We start from the raw sequence: 12,712 nt of genomic DNA, 5'->3' as shown, positions 1-12,712 counted from the left end.
CCTCCTGGTTTCTATCTCCTCCCCATCGCCTGGAGGAATCACTATCCTCACTCTTGTGTTAATCACTCCCTTGCTTCTCTTTCCAGTTTTATCACCTATGTGTGCTATAATATGGAACCATATGGTATGTAGTCTTTTGTGACTTGATTCTTTCACTCTGTAGAAGATTTTGGAGGGTTACCTAGGATGATGTAACTGTAGTTCATTCATTTCCGCTGCCTTTCGCATTCTGTGTATGAATATACCACAATTTATTTGTCCATTCTTCTGTTGATAGACATTTGTATTGTTTCCAGTTCTGGCTTTTACAAACAGTGCTGCTTTGGACATTTTTGTTTGTATTTAATGGTAGAGTATGAAAGACTCTCTCAAGGATATAATACCTGGGAGTGGAACTGCTGGGTTATAGAGCATAGTGATTCCAAACCAGTTTCCAAAATGTATTGTTTTATTGTCTCACTAGCAGTATAAGGGAGTTGCCTTTCTTTTTTTTTACATCTTTATTGGAGTATAATTGCTTTATAATGTTGTATTAGTTTCTGCTGTATAACAAAGTGAATCAGCTATACGTATACATATATCCCCATATCCCCTCCCTCTTGCGTCTCCTTCCCACCCTCCCTATCCCACCCCTCTAGGTGGTCACAAAGCAGAGAGCTGATCTCCCTGTGCTATGCAGCTGCTTCCCACTAGCTATCTATTTTACATTTGGTAGTGTATATATGTCCATGCCACTCTCTCACTTCGTCCCAGCTTCCCCTTCCCCGTATCCTCAAGTCCATTCTCTACGTCTGTGTCTTTATTCCTGTCCTGCCCCTAGGTTCTTCAGAACCTTTTTTTTTTTAATTTTTGGCTGCATTGAGTCTTCGTTGCTGCTTGGGAGCTTTCTCTAGTTGTGGTGAGCGGGGGCTACTCTTCCTTGCGGTGCTCGGGCTTCTTATTGCGGTGGCTTCTCGTTGCAGAGCACAGGCTCTAGGTGCGCAGGCTCAGTAGTAGTGGTTCACGGGCTCCAAAGCGCCGGCTCAGTAGTGGTGGCGCACGGCCTTAGTTGCTCCGTGGCATGTGGGATCTTCCCGGACCAGGGCTTGAACCCATGTCCCCTGCAGTGTCAGGTGGATTCTTAACCACTGCGCCACCAGGGAAGCTCCAGAACCCTTTTTTAAAATTTAGATTCCATATATATGTGTTAGCATACGGTATTTGTTTTTCTCTTTCTGACTTACTTCACTCTGTATGACAGACTCTAGGTCCATCCACCTCACTACAAATAACTCAGTTTCGTTTCCTTTTATGACTGAGTAATATTCCATTGTATATATGTGCCACATCCTCTTCATCTGTTCATCTGTCAATGGACACTTAGGCTGCTTCCTGGCTATCGTAAATAGAGCTGCAATGAACATTGTGGTACATGACTCTTTTTGAATTATGGTTTTCTCAGGGTATATGCCCAGTAGTGGTATTGCTGGGTCGTATGGTAGTTCTATTTTTAGTTTTTTAAGGAACCTCCATACTGTTCTCCATAATGGCTGTATCAGTTTACATTCCCACCAGCAGTGCAAGAGGATTCCCTATTCTCCACACCCTCTCTAGCATTTATTGTTTGTAGATTTTTTGATGATGGCCATTCTGACCGGTGTGAGGTGATACCTCATTGTAGTATTGATTTGCATTTCTCTAATGATTAGTGATGTTTAGCATCCTTTCCCGTGTTTGTTGGCAATCTGTATATCTTCTTTGGAGAAATGTCTGTTTAGGTCTTCTGCCCATTTTTGGATTGAGTTGTTTGTTTTTTTTTTTGATACTGAGCTGCAGGTGCTGCTTATATATTTTGGAGATTAAACCTTTGTCAGTTGTTTCATTTGCAAAAATATTCTCCCATTCTGAGGGTTGTCTTTTCGTCTTGTTTGTGGTTTCCTTTGCTGTGCAAAAGCTTTTAAGTTTCATTAGGTCCAATTTGTTTATTTTTGTTTTTATTTCCTTTTCCCTAGGAGGTGGATCAAAGAGGATCTTGCTGTGATTTATGTCATAGAGTGTTCTGCCTATGTTTTCCTCTAAGAGTTTTATAGTGTCTGGCCTTACATTTAGGTCTCTAATCCATTTTGAGTTTATTTTTGTGTATGGTGTTAGGGAGTGTTCTAATTTCATTCTTTTACATGTAGCTATCCAGCTTTCCCAGCACCAGTTATTCAAGAGGCTAGGGAGTTGCTTTTGAAAACCTTTGATATTTTCTGACTTTTAAATTTTGCCAGTCTTTTTTGTTGTAGTGATCTCATTCTGCTTTAAATTTGCATATCCTTGACTACCAGTGAGTTTTGAACATCTTCATTTGTTTATGTGCTCTTTTGTAAAGGATATGTTGATGGTTATTCATTTGTTTCAGATTTGTTCCTTTTTGAGATCCTGTGCCATTTTTCTATTGGGTTGTTTGTCTTTTTCTTAATATTTACAGTTTATATTTCCTGGATTCTGATCCTTTCTCACATGTGTTGAAAATTTGTTTTTCACTCTGTATATTTCTACTCTTTCTCTCTTTACAGTACTTTTGAAATATCTGTCTTTTCCTTTATTCCTTTATGCTTTTTATATCATAAGAAAGCCATGCCTACCCTCAAATCATGAAGATACTCTCCTATCTAAAAGTTTTACAGTTTTGCCTTAAACATATGGTTGTTTAATCTTCCTGGGGAAAAAATGTACATGAGGTATGATATGGGAGTCCAGTTCCATTTTTTTCTCCTATGGATAGTCAGTTGTTCTAACACCATTTTTCGTTGTTCGCTGATCTCAAACACTATCTCTGTCATATATCAAGTTTCCACACACTGGTTGGGGTAGGGGGTGGGGGGGTCATTTTTTTGGGTTCCCTATTCTGTTCCATTGACTTTGTCTCTTTATGTGCTAATACCATAACATCTTAGTTAATTACAAGACCTGATTAATTGTCTGGATATTAGGGAAAACAAGGCTCCCATTTTCTTTCTCTTCAATCTTGGCTGAAGTGTCTTGGCTATTTGCACTTGGCTATTTGTGTAAGTTTTAGAATCAGCTTATCAAGTTCTACAAAACCCTTTTTGGGATATTGATTGGAATTGCTCTGAATCTGTTGATCATTAAAAGGAAAAACTGATATCTTTGTAATATTGGGTCCTTTAATAGATCTATCTATATATTTGTCTTCTATGTGTCTTTCATTATAGTTTTATAATTTTGCCATAAAAGTGTTGACTTGTTTTGTTAGACTTTCCTGGTAACTGTATACTACTGTAAGTGATATCTTTTTTTAAATTAGTTTTCTAATTATTTGTGACATAGTGATTTTTTTAATTGCTATACTTTTTTACCGTGTTAATCTGTTTTAGATTCTTGAATTTTTTGTATATACAGTCAAATCATCTATGAATAACGATAGTTTTGTGTCTTCTTTCCAATCCTTATATCTTCTTTTTCTTGCCTTACTGCACTAGCTAAGGTATCATTTGCAATGTTAAATAGAAGTGGTGAAAGTAACATCCTTGTGTTATTCCCTATCTCAGTGCTTTCAGTATATTACTGAAAAGTGATATCATAGTATAAAGTATAAGTTACACACTGATAAATATCAGTATATTACTGATAAAACTAATGTTGGCTATATATAGGCTTTTTGTCTTTTATCAACTTAAAGAAGTTCCATGGCTCAATATAGTAATGATCTCAGTCTCCCAATATTGCTCTATAGATTCAGTGCAGTTCCAGTCAGAATCCCAAAAGGGGGGGTTGGTGTTTGTTTTGATGGAAAATAACAGGCATCAGCATGGATGAATCTCAGAAATACAATGTTGAGCAGAACATGAAAGTTGCAAGATTATGACTTCATTCTTATAAGGTTAAAAGACATTAAAGCTGTGTGACAGGTAAAAATATAAAGAAAAGCAAGAAAATGATTATCGCAGAGTTCATTATGTTAATTACTTCTGGGAGGTAGGACAGGAATGTAATTGAAGGGGCTCATATAGGACCCTCAGCAGTATTGACAGTGTTCTAATCTTAAACTAGGGGCTGGCTAAACACACAAGTTTCATTTTTTATATTACTATTTTTATTAGGTATGAAAATGTCTTTCTTTTGCCTTCAACCCATTTTTAAGAGAGATCTTTATAAAATTTGTTTTCCTCCAAAAGTTGAAAATTTGTAAAAATATTGCAGTGAAAACCATATATGTTTCACCAAAATTCACTAATTGTTAATATTTTGCTATATTTGTTTTATGTTTCTCTCATGCATTGCACTTATTTGCCATGTCTTTTCACATTCCTTTCATTTAAAACAGTTCCCCAGCCCCTTCTTTGTCTTTTATGACATTGATATTTTTGAAAAGTTCAAGCAAGTTGTTTTATACAGTTTACAATTGTCTCATGTTTCCCTCATGATTGATTTGTGTTAAATATTTTTGGCAGAAATTCTACAAAGGCAGGACGACTGCAATGGTCTTCTCAGGAAGCACATAATGTCAGTTTCTCATATTAATAATGGTGTTACTTTGATCATTTAGTTAAGGGGGTATCTGGCTGTTTTCTCCACTGTAAAAGTATCTTCTCCTTGTAGTTAGTGGAGAATCTTAATTTGTGGGTGATTATTTGAGCCTGAGTGATTAAACAGTTGACCCTTGAATAGTGTGGGTTTGAACTGCATGGGTCCACTTATACTTGGATATTTTTCAGTAGTAGATACTATGGTGCTACACAGTTGCTGGTTGGTTGAATCCAAGGATGCAGACGAACCCTGGATGTGGAGGGTGGACTCTTAAGTTATGCATGAATTAACCCCTGCATTGTTCAAGGGTCAACTGTACTATTCCCCAACAATTTTTCATCCAGTGGTTTTATCATGTGTTATTCGTTTCTGTTATTTTTTCTTTTTGGTGCCCCAGATTTGGCTAGTTGGAACCCCTGGTTCATGTGTCCTTTTGTCCACCTGTGATCTGGTAAAACAGTACATTGGCTCACCTTGTATTTTGGCTGACCCAGTCCAGGTTTTGTTTAGTGCACTTTAGCTGCGCTCATAGCTATTGGAGTCTTGTTGCTTCTTGTTCCTTTTAGTGGGCGGTGCTAAGAAATATATATGTATTTAAATTGCAAATTCATAATGACACCTCTGATTCCAAACCAACACAGGGTTCTTCCTGTCTTCCCATTCCATGTTTATAGCTCTTTTCTTCCATTTAAGAACCGTAATTTTTTTAAACATCAACAATATATCTATACTGATTTGCTCGGTCCTGTAACATGCACAGAATTATTTTGGAACTCATACCATTACCAACAAGAAACCTACTAAGTAAAGTTCAAGATTTCCTTGCAGTTCTTTTGTCCTTTGCATATATCCTATGGCAGGGCTAGAGTCAGCACTCTGCAGAAGTTGTCTTAGATTAGTTTGTGTTTGTATTCTATTTTAGGGCTGGTTTTGTTTAAGTTTGAATATATAAACCATTAACATGGTTCAAAGTCAAAGCTAATTGTAACTTCTCAGTGTCTCTGTAGGATTGCTGAGAAGTTTCAGTGATGTAGTGAAGACTACAGAGGGTTTAGCACAGTGTGGAACACCTACAGCATCCAATAAATATGAGCTGTTCTTATTTCCCTTCTTTTTTATGAATTCCTCCCAGTCGCTTCTCTTGCTTTTTACTTTTCCTGGTCTGTGACCCCAGGCTGTGCATGGGGTGGGGTAGGTGGGCAGGTGGAGGGAGGTACCTGTTACACAGTGATGAGTGGGAAGGAAGAGGGCACATTCTTTATGTTCCCACTATGTGCTTATCACTGCCAGTGATGTAATTATCACCCTTAACTCGGCAAACCCTCACATCCCTGCAGGGTCTTTACAAGTATTCTTTCTCTTACACAGACGAAGAAGTGGAGGCTTAGGATGATGAATGAATGCTCTTGCCCAAGGTTACTCAGCTAATCCTGGACCCTGGGCCTACCTCACCCTCACCACCTGGCTCTGCTTCCCCCACCTTCTGCATCTCCCTCACTTAGGACCCAAGTTCTAGCTCACCGAAGGGAAACCCCGCTCAGATTTGGGGAGCACATATAAGGACCAGAGCAGGCGTGGATCCAGCCGGAGCACCGTCTCTGCGCCTTCCTCCCTCTGTATCCCTCCCCAGTCTGGACCGTGCTGACAGCTGACCCTGTGGGAAAATGCAGTTCTCTCCAATATGCCCAGTGGCAAGTCCTCTATGCATGCTAATCAGCAGCTGGCAGTTGCCAGCAATCGGCTACAGTTCTGGGTTTAGTCTGGGTTTATTTTTTGTATTTATACCTTGTGTGCAAAGATAGCTGACTTGGAGTAGGAGCGGGGTCTGGAAAATGAGAGGAGCAAAGGAGCTAAAAGCTAGAAGCTGGGAGGGAATTCAGGGGTCATCTGTGCTATCCCTCTGCCTCCTGACAGGACTACACCTAGGGGAGAGCAACATTTAAAAGGGTAACACTGTGCAATCTGGAGTACTACTGGCAGCTTTGGGAGACGGACCCAGCAGAGACTAGCAGGCCGATGTTGAAGAAGAGAAAATCGGGGCTGGGGGGTAGTGGTATGTGATACACTGATTCTTTCATCCCAGATTGCCCAACTGTAGGCAGTAAAGTTTGAGGATTCGGGACTTCCCTGGTGATCCAGTGGTTAAGACTTCATTCACCTTCTAATGCAGGGATGCAGGTTCAATCCCTGGTTGGGAAGCTAAGATGCCTTGCGGCCAAAAAAACAACAACAACAACAAAAAAAAAGATTGAGGGCTCATCTTGCCTCCCTGCCCCACATATTGAAGAGAAACTTAAAACCAGAGAAGGCACTAGACCAAGGTCACACAGTGAATTTGAGGCAGAACCAGCACCAACACCTGGGCCTGGTGACTGTCAGTCCTGAGCTCTCACAATGACATCTCAGAGGGAGCTAGCTAGGAGAGAGAGGTCTTCCCCTCCATCCACCATGTGTCCCATGGATGTCATAAACCGCCGGAGAACTCTTCTGGTAGAATTCTCCGCAAATTCTTGTTCATTGACTACTTATCTCTCCCCTGGTTCTTTCCCCCTTTTCTCTCTGCTTCTCACTTTAAAGAAGATGTGGCTCTTCCAGCCCTGCTGCCCCATCAGGGCTTGACATAGTAAGTGCTCAGTACACATTTGCCCTATGAAGATACAATGAATGGGGCAACTTGGCAACATTCTGTAAGGGTGAAGATTAGCACATGCCCTCAGACTAAGGAAGACCCCAGGGAAATGTTCACACACACAGCCACCAGGAGATGTGCAGAAGGATGTTCATAGAGGTGCTCTTCACTGTAATAAAATGTACAAAACTACCTAAGTCTTCATGATCAGGAGAACAGAAAAGATAAATTGTGTTTTCACACAATGGAATACCACACAGCAGTGAAAAATGAATGGCCTATATCTACATGTGTTAACATGGCTACATCTCACAAACAGTGTGGAGTGGTAAAGCAAGTCATGAAGTGTCTGTAGAAGAACAGTAATACAAAGCTTTCAGCACATCAAAATCGGAAAGTAGTAACCTTGGGGAGGGGGAGAAGTGGAATCAGATCAGACAGGGTACACAGAGGGCTCCAACTCCTTCAGTGATGTTTTATTTTTTTTATTTTTTTTTTTTTTTATTTTTTTTTTTTTTTGTGGTACGAGGGCCTCTCACTGTTGTGGCCTCTCCCATTGCGGAGCACAGGCTCCGGACGCGCAGGCTCAGCGGCCATGGCTCACGGGCCCAGCCGCTCCGCGGCATGTGGGATCTTCCCAGACCAGGGCACGAACCCGTGTCTCCTGCATCGGCAGGCGGACTCTCAACCACTGCGCCACTAGGGAAGCCCAGTGATGTTTTATTTTTGAAGCTGAATGATGGGTAAAGGGGGTTGTATTATCCTTGATACCTTTTGTATGTCTGAAATATTTTATTCTAAAAATTTTTTAATGGAAAAAAGAATAAGTTTTAAAAAACTAAAAATGAAGTCCCATCCTATTCTCTTTAGCTTCCACACTATTCTTACCCACTCCCTTATTATCTTTAAACCACAAATATACCTTATACTCCACTGTATATATGATATAGCTCATAATAAACATATATTAAAGGGAAAATATGCAAAAGTCAGACATTGTAAGGTAAGGAAAACATCTCCTGACTAAAGTTGCTGTGTAACTTGAAATTTCCTCCTCACTGACCAGTATAAATACTGGTAGCTCTTTGGCCATATATGCTGCTTCAGGATATAACAATGGAGATGGGCGATTAGAACATTTCATTGTATATAACCAAAGAGGAAAAAGATATTGCCAGTGATTTAGGGCTTCCTTCCATCCACCCATTCTTCAGAGTACGTTTTCTCATATTTAAAAATAAATGCGTGAATTGTTCCACGAAGAGTTATTTTAAGAAACCTGAAGTAAATAGTAACCTCCTTTTCTAACATTTTCCTTCCTATGGTTTTAATTTAAGACTGAAAAAAAAAAAAACCCCTAACCATTATAAAAGTTTTATGGATCAAATTTGGATTTTTGATTTTAAAAAAAACGTTTTTTCTAAAAGGGAGGCAGCTTAACACTAAGTATCTTCCTAGATATGAATGATATTTTGAAGACTTACCAGTTTTTAATTGTCCATTGTTTCCTAAACTGTATTTTTAATTTCATTTGCTCTCTCTTAGGGAATGAAGGATGGCAGCACGCCGTGCATTAAAAGCTGTTTTGGTGGATCTCAGTGGCACCCTTCACATTGAAGATGCAGCTGTGCCAGGCGCACAGGAAGCTCTTCAAAGGCAAGCTATCCTCCCCGTTCAGCTGACAAATATGTTTGTAGGTGCCGTTTTACCAAGGCAGATCATTAGCTGAAGGGATGGCCTTAAGGTGGCATTTCACCAGTTTACCATATATACAGGAACTGCCTTGGGCTTAGCTAGAAGATGTATGCATTGTAATATCTTCCAAACATTGTTCTCTAAGCCTTTTGTTAGGTTTGGCCTTTTGATTTAGTCTTTTTGTTCTTTATGTGTTTCTTTTTCTAAGTCAGTAGTGTAAATTTGGGAATGAAAACTCGAGACTCTGAAATGTGGAATAAGTAGCACTGGAAAAATCACAAATGAATCCTGGAATCACAAAACGAAACACACACATATACAAAGCCATAGTTCTGCGCACTCTTCTTCAGCTAAGATCTAACACTGAGTGTGCAGCTGCTCAAATAAAATTTAATTAAGGAACTTGAAATTTTAGAATTATTTCCATTAACTAAACTTAATGCTTTTGAAGGTTAGAGATTGTCTTACATTTCTGATGCGTCACCACAAGTCTAGACACAAAATACATAATGAAATCTTGGTAAAGTGAACTGAATGTGAACGTTTGTTCCTCAGAAAAGTACTCCTCAGTACAACAGAACTAGTAATGTTATTAAGCATCTCATCTTCAAATAATTTAGAGGAGTTTTCAAAATCAACAATACTTAACATGTGGTGCTTTATCATTTTCAAACCTTACAATGTTCACATAGTATGGTGATGTTCAGGAAATCTAGTGACTAGTATCACAGTGCCAGGTATTTTGGCAAGAGATCAACACTGACTTGGCACTCTCTCAAGGAGCTTACTCTCCATTTGGGGCTTCAATCAGTGTGAAGAGATTTTAGATCTGGTAGGTGTCATTTGGAAGCTGTTGACTTAGCCAGCAGTCATGACATTCATTTTACAGGTGGACAACAACATGTTTAAAGCCTGAAGTAAATCAGTTGGAGACGGGGACTTTCTCTTGACTCCTTGCCATGGTCTCTCTCAGACTTCCTAGGGAAAAGGATGTCTGTCGATCAGTCTCCTCTCCTGTTGGACAAGAGCTTTTACTGCTTCAAAGATGAGCTTTCTGCTCTGGATGGAAAGAAAAATCTTATTTCTGGTGAACAGTGAATGACATCTCTAAGTACCTCTGTAAACTATGAGCCTGCCATTCTGGAGGGGCAGGAGCCTACAGATTGTTCTCTCACTGACACTGGTGGGTTTCCATCCCAGAGAGATTGCTATACTGTCACTGCCAGTTTTGGTTTCTATAGAAACAAACAGACTAAGGGAAGTTGAGGGACTAGCAAAAAGAAAAGGTTTTTAAAATGCTCGTTAAAAATGACATCATCATTTCAGTACTTAGACTTGTTCATTTTTTTTTTTTTTTTTTTAGACTTGTTCATTTTTAAGATAATAGTTACGTTGAAGTATTCAATTTCTTTTGAGAGATAAACTACCAAATTTAATGTGTTTTTCAGAAAAGCTACCATACAGATATTATAGAGATAATCATTATTATAATGAACTATTTAATAATATAAATTTACGAATGCTCTTTGAGTGAATTCTTAAAAATCTCTTTTCTGTTTTATTTGCTTGCTTATTTTAAATTGCGGATAGTGCTTTATGTCTTGTGTCTATTTGGGGCAGGTATAAGATAAAAAGCAACAGGGTATTAATATAAAAATTTTAATTGTAGGTAAATTATTTTTAGGTTAAAGCACTGTAGGACCAAGAAAATAATTTTTGTTTTGAAAGAAAGCTGGACTATCATGAGTTCTTTCTCTGATACCTGATTGCCAGTTTAGGTTCCAAAACCAGATTGTGGAATCAAAAGTAGTTCAAAGGGAAAACACATTCGAGTCTGTAAAAATGGAATGTTTCTTTCTCCAAATAGTTTCTGTTTGTAAACTTAGTAGCACATTAGGGCTTAGCCAGTGTCTGATTGGCTAAGAGGAAGGAAGAACTCTTGAGGTGTCCTCTGTTCTTTTAGTATAGGGGGTCAGACCCTGTCTAGGACGTAGGCTGGAGTTCTTGTCACGGCCCTACTGCTGCCCAGCTGTGTACAGCTGAGCCCAGTCATTAATCCTCTAGGCCTGAGTTTTCTCATCTTCAGAAGGTTACACTAGTAGATAATCTCTAAGATAACTTTCACCTCTCATGTTCTGTGAGTATGGTGGTTACTAAGTGTTGAGTTTTTTTGTTTTATTTTTTACTTCTTTACTAAAATCCGTAGTAAAATTCAGTTAAAGTATAGAAGGCCCTTGAAAGGGTAGACTTTACAGCCTTTGGAGATGAAGCAGTCCACAGGGTGTGGATAATCTGTAAGCAATTTTGAATAGATTATAAAACCTACTGGCCATAAAAACACTTACTCAGTGACTTACCCTTAATTTTCTGACCTTTGGCAAGTGCTACCAAATTAGGTTTTATGGAGCTGGAATGTAAAAGTTGCCTATTGACACCTGAATTTTACTTTTCCAGGTTACGTGCTACTTCTGTAATGGTTAGGTTTGTGACCAATACAACCAAAGAGAGCAAGAAAGACCTCTTGGAAAGATTGAAAAAATTGGAGTTTGATATCTCTGAAGATGAAATATTCACTTCTCTGACTGCAGCCAGAAACTTGGTAGAGCAGAAACAAGTCCGACCCATGCTGCTGGTTGATGATCGGGCCCTACCTGATTTTAAAGGTAGGAGAAATTTGGAAAGATTTAAAAATTGGTTCTTCATATCTGCTTATAAATCGTTCTTAAAACTGGATGTTTAGAAGCATTTAGTCAGATTTCCTCTGTCAACAGTAGTTTGAATCTAAATTGGTGTTTCTCAAACCTGTTTTGACTGCACTCCATTACATAGAAATCCAGAATGTATGTATGTGTATTTGTATATGTTAAACAATACTCTTACTTGTGAGATGTACTCTATTTTCCATTTGGTTTACTTAACTGTGTGATTTTGATGCTGCTTAGAGTCCTCCAGATTAGTTTCACAATCTACTAATGGATCATGGCCCACAGTTTGAAAAAACACAGGTTAAGATTTCTTTGAGTATTATAATCGTCATTCCTGGAGCCACTGTATTAGTTTGATTATATGAGATAAACCAAGGTCAACTTGTTTAAAAATAGATGTCATTCTGTATGGTGTGAAGTTTTCGCAATGACCATGAAATATTTTCAATCAAGAGAAAATAAAACTTTTCTCTTTGGAAAAATTAACAAACTGGAAAAATATCCTTGTGTTATGAAGCTTTGCCACACTGCTTTTTGTAGATGATACTCAGAGTGAAATACACAACATAGAAAAAGTGGGTATAAATACATCATTATAAAACCTTGTGATGGCTTTACAAATAATGATTAGAGAACTTCAGCATGGATATATAGTTAGGCAGAACCTCAAAACTTATACTATCAGGAAATATAACTGTATATCAATCAGAATTTGCAAAAACCAGAAACCAACGTTGGGTGAATTAAACAGAAAGTAAATTTATTAAAAGATCCCACTGTTGACAGGATATAAAATGGCACAACTCCTGCAGAGAGGAATTTGGCAGTAGCTCTCAAAATTGCATGTGAAGCAGTACTGCCTCTTGTAGGAATCTATCTCCAAGATGCAGTGACAAAAATGTGCAAGGACATATGAATAAGGTAGGTTGTTCATTGTGACCTTATTTGTAATAACAAAAGATTGGAAACAACCCAAATGTTCATTGGAAGAGACTGATTAAAACTATGAAATGTCCACAAAATGGAATGCTTTGTAGCTGAAAGATAAGTAATGGCGAATTCTATATCCTGATAAGAGTGATCTTCATAGGATATATCAAGTGAAAAAATGATGGTATAGAAAACCTTACACACTTTTTTCTGTGTAAGAAAATGAGAGGAAAATGGA

General features: G+C 38.5%; 1 protein-coding gene across 4 annotated transcripts in view; it reads left to right on the top strand.

Annotated features, from left to right (window-relative positions):
• Positions 1-12,712, top strand: part of HDHD2 (haloacid dehalogenase like hydrolase domain containing 2) — a 42,598-nt gene that overhangs the window by 3,768 nt on the left and 26,118 nt on the right. For all 4 annotated transcript variants that reach the window (XM_081253457.1, XM_081253459.1, XM_081253458.1 and 1 more), the window contains exons 2-3: positions 8,690-8,800; positions 11,294-11,502. In XM_081253457.1, the coding sequence (XP_081109583.1) occupies positions 8,700-8,800; positions 11,294-11,502 (310 nt within the window). In that variant the 5' untranslated portion in view covers positions 8,690-8,699. The remainder of the gene's footprint in view (positions 1-8,689; positions 8,801-11,293; positions 11,503-12,712) is intronic.

The sequence above is a fragment of the Mesoplodon bidens genome, assembly GCF_964165515.1.
Source record: "Mesoplodon bidens genome assembly, chromosome: 13".
Classification (NCBI taxonomy): domain Eukaryota; kingdom Metazoa; phylum Chordata; class Mammalia; order Artiodactyla; family Ziphiidae; genus Mesoplodon; species Mesoplodon bidens.
Note: the sequence above shows the minus strand (reverse complement) of the source record. Positions and strands in the feature narration are given on the sequence as shown.